General features: G+C 35.3%; 1 protein-coding gene across 1 annotated transcript in view; it reads left to right on the top strand.

Annotated features, from left to right (window-relative positions):
• csmd3b (CUB and Sushi multiple domains 3b) overlaps positions 1–7204 on the top strand; it is a 445596-nt gene that overhangs the window by 180826 nt on the left and 257566 nt on the right. The window contains exon 5 of the mRNA XM_016441913.1: positions 5973–6180. Within this exon, the coding sequence (XP_016297399.1) occupies positions 5973–6180 (208 nt within the window). The remainder of the gene's footprint in view (positions 1–5972; positions 6181–7204) is intronic.

Raw genomic sequence — 7204 nt, 5'->3', positions numbered from 1 at the left:
GAAAGGGGTGTCTTTAAAAAAAAAAAAAAAAAAAAAAAAAAAAAAAAATATATATATATATATATGAGACACAATATGTGTGTGTGTGTGTGTATATATATATACACATCACACATATATACATTTATTGTGTCATATTTCATCTCAAAAATGTGATTGGGGTGGTCATCATTTTTGAAAAATGTATGATTATTTTCACAAAGTTAATTTTTAAAATGAGTTATGTTTGTTTTAATCTTGTTTAGATTATCAAATAAATCGTATAGAAAAATTCATATTTTTGATGGACTTTAAAAACAATCTAGCAAATAATTGCAAATTTGGGACAAGAGTAAAATATATATTACTCTTAGGGCATTTGAAAGTAGCAAAAATAAGTGATAAAGGACTGGTAAACAGTTTATAAATATTTTTTACATTTATATAACTTATTTATATAGTTCATAAATAAGGTTACCTTTATAAAATCCCCCAAAAATGTCAATTTTTGTATCTGTTAATTTTAACAATAATCAAACCTTGGAACATAAAAGTGCCTGAAGTTAAAGAAACACCCCTGTAGATTTTTGAAAATTGTTAGTAGATGAAACACACTAATGAGAGTTTGAAAAGTGTTTTTGGAGATTATTTTCTAAAATTCTACAAGGCCAAAAAGTGTATAGTTGAAGAAACATCAAAATATAAGAAAAAAAGTATGTTATTAGGTACATGGATTCAAATTCAGATGCTTTTATATTCCCAAAGCTCTACACAGGTACCATTTATTATTACATCGCGGTCATTTCAAAGTCTCCTCACAGCAGTTGAGATCAAAAAGTTGAAATGGGTTTGTGCCTCCTGGGTTCTCTAAAGCATGAAAATATGTTTGTATGCCCACATTTGTTGAGGTTGTCAGGACTGACATTTTAAAAATCTCCTCAGAGACTGTATGAAGGGACCTGCGCGTTCCCGCAGACGAGAACTCACCTGAATCCACACCAGGCTGAGCGTTTTCTCATTTCTCTTCAGAGCTTCAAGATATCTTTCAGTGTATTGGCTTCACTTCTTTTGCCCTCCCACAAACAAACTTACCGCATTTACAGTGGCAGCTCGTTTATCATGTCACTCACCCTCAGGAAAAAGTGTCAGCACAAATATGAATATTTGTGAAAACAAAATATGACACTATCACCACAGAAGGCTCTGGAGGACTACAGCGATGTCAGTAAGGATGCTGTATAACTGATTGATTTCAGGGCGAGGAGCCCCTAATGTAGCACAGATGTGATTTCAGAACTGAGTGACCAGATGCGACTGTTTGTCAGGAACAGTGTTTTGAGGCTTTCTCAGTGGTCACACTGGCTATTTTTTCAGGATAGAACATTCAAAATCTTTTAAATAATAATCAGACATATAGAATAACATAAAATGTAAATTATTATGATCCATAATTTTATATATTCAGAAATATAGAAATCTTTAATGTTTTTAATCACACAAACACACTGTACACATTGTTTGTTTATCTACTTTTTATTGTTTGTTTATTTATATTATTTATATGTTTAATTATGTAAGATTATATTATATTATAATTATTATTGATAATGATAACAATAACAGACAAAAAACAAATAAATAAAATAGTCTAATCAAGTTACATGACGATCATCTAATAATGATATAAATGATCCTCCAAATTTAAGTCAAGTTATATATGTGACCCTGGAGCACAAAACCAGTCTTAAGTCACTGGGGTATATTTGTAGCAATAGCCAAAACTACATTGTGTGGGTCAAAATTATTGATTTTTCTTTTATGCCAAAAATCATTAGGATATTAAGTGAAGATCATGTTCCATGAAGATATTTTGTAAATGTCCTACTTTAAGTATTTTAAAACTTAATTTTTGATTAGTAATACGCATTGCTAAGAACTTAATTTGGACAAATTTAAAGGCGATTTTCTCAGTATTTTTATTTTTTTGCACCCTCAGATTCCAGATTTTCAAATAGTTGTATCTCGGCCAAATATTGTCCTATCCTAACAAACCATACATCAATGAAAATCGTATTTATTTATTTATTTATTTATATATGTATAAATCTCAATTTCGGAAAATTGACCCTTATGACTGGTTTTGTGGTCCAGGGTCACATATAGTATTTATTTTGTGGAGACATAAGTGCAACACTGTATTTTTTTACAAACTTTTATTTCATTTATTTATTTGATCGTTCGTTCGTTCGTTCCAAATACTTCCATTGTATTATTTAGTAGATCATTTGGGATATTATTATTATAAAAATAAACAAAGTTACTAATATGTAATAATTAAAAAGGACTAGGTATGTTCAAACTTTCTTTACTTTTACTTTCTGCCTATTCCAGACTGGACTAGTGAATGTCAGTCGTAATCCTGTCCACTTTATATGTTGCATTTTATTCATTTGCCCTTTTTTGTGCAATAAAACCAGAATTAGCCTCATACAATATACCCATAACTATGAATACAGTACGTGTCCATTTGAATTTATTTGCATTTGACATTGAGCGTGCATGAATAATACACATACAAATGCACTCTTCAGCTGAGCGTTCTGCAGTCAGACCGTGTTCATTTCTCCTGCTCTTCGATGACTGGATTAGACCAAAGCCCCCCCAGCGTAGCTCAGTGCAGTTCAATCACCATATTCCACCCCTCTCAACTGTCACATCACATGGATTATACAGAGACGCCATCAAGCTCAGATTCCACCTCCAGTCGCTGACAGGTGCCTTCCCCCTGAGAACACAATATGTGGGTAGATAGGCCATTGCATGGAAACAGAAAATGAAAGAAATAGGCTTTGTGACAGAATGTGATTTAATGGATCTGGCCAGGTGATGGACTCGGGACATATTGCAACAAAGAATGGCTTTTTCAGTCCAAAGTCGATGGCAAAAAAAAAAAATCTTCTTAACACGTGTCATGCATTTTATTTATTTATTACATTTTATTTATACATTTGCTTATTTGATTAGTGACCTAGAAATAGTGGAAAATCAGAAATTGATATTCTTTACTTAAAAAGTCAAATTTTCTTTGTTTATTTTTTTTTTTCAAATATGAAACTTACAAAAAAAAAAAAGTCATATCCCAGATTTTCAGTGGTCTCAGACTTTTAGAACCCACTGTATATCTTAATGGCCCATTGCAGTATGTACATATATAGTCTAGTCAGGCTGGCTTTTAGCTGATGGACAGGAGAGTGTCAGGTTCCTGACACCACATCTCATCCCAAGGGCCCCTGAACGATCATTTGCTAACATGTTTGTGTCTGTGTCTACCATCATAGCATCAGCCTTTATACCAGTCCTGCATTTCAATCTGTGGCTGGAGTCTAGCTGAAGGGCTGAGCAGAAATGATGTGCAGGGGAGTCAGCAACTGAATTTTTAGCATAGCTGGAAAAACAACAATCATTTCCCAGCTTATTCACACAGGAATTTTTATTTACTTAATTACTTACTTATCAATAAATTCAGGTATGCTGGGTTTTTCAGGAAATAAAAATATTTAATTACATAACTGTGTAATTTAGTAATTAAATAAATATAAAATATAAAATAAATATTATTAAATACATTTTTAAAAATATTTAATAAATATAAATAAATAAACACTCTTGGTACTTGAGCACTTATACACTTATGGACCATTATTGGCTAACAGAGGACAAATGAGAGAGTTATTTTTATTTATATTGGTGGTACAGAACCAGCTATACATAGATCACAACTGTACTGTTGACCCCATATTTTGACATGTTTATAACTATATTCAAGGTGCCTTTAACAGCACAATATGGATTGGAGGTCATGTTGGCTGTTTGCCCATGAACAACTGTAGAATGAGATTTTTTTCTTCATCTTTTTGACCCTATATGTTCTTGCATTATTATTCCAGTTTGTATGAAATGCAGTGCTAGCTCATCCACATTGGACACTGAGAGATGCATAAAAATGCAGAATTGATTTACAAATGACTGACACAAATATTTCCCTGAGGGAATCTATCATAGCCCACAGTCCGTCGCTCCACATTACAATGCAAATGTCAAGGCTGAGCAGCTTTAGTATTTATTGAAACACACACCATCACTTTTCCCTTTTATCATTTAAGTCGATTTTTCTGAATTGTAGGTTTTGTGTGTGTGTGTGTGTGTGTGTGTGTGTGTGTGTATAAGTGTTTACATATTCTGCAACACACCAAAAGGCCACCTCAACATTGACTTTGGTGAGGATCATTTTAAACATGCCTACAGGCACTAAGTCACACTTCATTTGCATACATTTTACAAAATGTCTATGAGCTGTGCAATAAAAAAAAACAAAAAACGTATTCGTATTCTTGTTACATATCTAAGTGAGATGCAGCCACACTCAGTGTGAACAAAAGAGAGAAATACATTTTCTCACACTTGCCCAAACACACCTTTGTCCATTTTGTCTCCTGAGTTCCTTTTATGTAATGGAATTTTTATGAGGCTGTCAATCACATGCTCAGTGACATTAATAGTTGTGCGTGTGTAAGTGTGTGTGCGTGCTTTTTACTGACATTAGCATTGATATTACTGTAGTTTGGGTTTTAATGTCTCATGACTTTTTCCCAGCCAACAGAGTGTGGAAATGTTTTAGGACAAGCTTGCATTTGCAACACAAAACATGTATTTCAGACTCCCGCTTATGTTTTTCTCACACCTTTCGAATCATATCATGCCTTTTTCTTTTGTTTTATAAGTTTATTCATTTAGTTTATTATTATGTTAATGTTCAATGAGAGCTTATTTACCTCCCTTCTTTTACTGTTTACTCACTCTGTGTCATTCCAAACCTGTATGACTTACTTTCTTGCTTCAAACACAAGACACAAGACAAGACATAAATAGAAAAATGTACAATAGAGTATTTCAGAGAGCTGTGTATCAAAGGTAGTTCATTGATAAATATTAGCTTTACGAAGGATAACCGTTAGAAGTGTAAGAGGTATCAAGGTTTCCATTAGTCTTTCTGAGTGCATGTGCTCTTTCGTATTTCTGCCTGTGAATGCATGTCATGTATGTACGTTCTCAACATTTAATGTATGCAAATGTATGCGTGTGCGCGCATTGACATGGCTTCCATCCCGGACATGTCAATGCGTCTCTCGTAATTGTTTCAATGTACCTTCTCGTTGCCAAGAATTTTTGCACCTTTACTATGTGTCGATCCCAGGTAAAAGTGATTCTCCACATTGGAGCATCGCTTTCTACATATTTATGTAGGCACTATATGTACGTTCACATGGCTCTGTGCCATGACTGTACGTACATATGAGTGGATGCTTGTTTGTATAAATTATTTCTATATAATTTATCATGTTTGCACAGACTAGTCCATGTGTCTTTATCTGTACATAGTTCTATTTGCAACTCGATTTCCAAATACAAAATTACAATTTGCAATTGGTAAATTCAAAAAGATCGCACTCAAATTTAATTGGACAACTAGCAGAAGGGACCAGAGATGAGCTCTGAGTCTATTTGGAAATGCAGCTGGGACCTTGTTTTTCTGAAAACCTTGTCGTGACGGAACCCATTTACAAAACTTAAACAAGAGAGGGCCAAAGCTATAAAAGCAGCCGGAAGAGCCACTGCCTCACTGAAACATGATCAGAGGAATCATGGGACAGCCTGTTTCAAACTAGTGTGTGTCGAATTAATGAACGGCACCGCCAGATAGCCACGGTTTCTCTCTCATACGCCTAATATCGAGCAAAATCGCCATAAAGCTATTTTTAGCGCCCAACAATGGGCTGTGAATTGGCGCAGAATCCATTCAACAATTGGTGTACAAATGAGAAAAGTGGCCTCGATTTAGTCCAAAAGGTTCAGCTGTCATTTTCTACTGTATAAGTATGTCTAGAAATTAAAGGCCGATTCCTAACACAAGTCTTTTCGTGTTTGGTTGACAGCTGAGGACACATGTGGTGATACTCTGAGGGGTTCAAGTGGCATCATTACGAGTCCCAATTTCCCGAGTGAATATTACAATAGTGCGGACTGTACGTGGACCATACTTGCTGATCCCGGAGACACCATCTCCATCATTTTTACAGACTTCCAGACGGAGGAAAAGTACGATTACTTGGAGGTGGAGGGGTCCGAGCCGCCAACAATATGGTGAGTCCAAATGCCTTGCCCTCCGGTGTTTATTGCCATGCTCATCCGTCTTGTGGTGCAAACTGTAGCAGCTTCCTGTCAAATCTTTGCCTAATCCCATGGACATCTTAAATGAGCCATCGCCCCCATCCGTGATCTCACCTTTGTAACTGTGTGTATTCCAATGAGTCTGTGATTTAGATGTAATCTTGCATGTTTTAATGGCAAGCGTTTCCTCATTTGGTGTTGTTGCCGTGCCTGTGCATCGTGTGTTGTTTCCAGCTGTACCTTATGGATGAAATCGTTAAGTCATAATGAAAGCGTCTAATGTTTATATCATCATAGTATTTCACCTCTGCTGCTTATTGATTGGGCTCAAATTGGGCTATTGATTCACTCCCTCCAGCCTTGTCTACCCTGGTGATGATGAGTAAAAGATGGGTAATTATTACCAAGTTTTTTTAGTTTTCTTCGTCGTACGCTGCGCTACATTTGTTAAAAGGGAAAAATCCATTGCACGCTTGTGCTGCGTGCAGCTCTTAGAGGAAATGAACATGAGTATTGATCGCCTGAAATGACCTTCCTCTTTGCTTTAACATTATAAATTGAACTCAAGCCAAGTTTTTAATTACGTCTCATTTGGAAAGTATGGTTTTGATATCAGTCAGTGTCATATAGGGCTGCATGGAGTGCTCAAATTTTGCTGTGGGGTGCCTACTGCACCATACGATACTGAATCGTCACGTATTTATGGGGACAGTATATTTAAATCCACATGAAGCACAGTTTGTCCCGTATTTTAGCATCTTACATCCAAACAGCTACACAGCTTTTTTTACTTTTTTTTTTTTTTAATTAGACAATCTGTAAACTCTCCATCAGTTTCTTGTGGAAGTCTCAGAGTACAAAATACAAAAGGTAATCATGAGTTATAAATTTAAAATGATAAAATCTGTTCCCTTTCAGTCGGTCACTCTCGACGTCACGTCGGATGACCGACGAAATTGGGATCTCGCTTAGAGAGACCAATCTACTTCGAGTGTAA

Source organism: Sinocyclocheilus anshuiensis, unplaced genomic scaffold, assembly GCF_001515605.1.
Source record: "Sinocyclocheilus anshuiensis isolate Anshui unplaced genomic scaffold, SAMN03320099.WGS_v1.1 scaffold195, whole genome shotgun sequence".
Lineage (NCBI taxonomy): Eukaryota > Metazoa > Chordata > Actinopteri > Cypriniformes > Cyprinidae > Sinocyclocheilus > Sinocyclocheilus anshuiensis.
The sequence above is the reverse complement of the archived record's forward strand: the minus strand, read 5'-3'. Positions and strand labels throughout refer to the sequence as shown.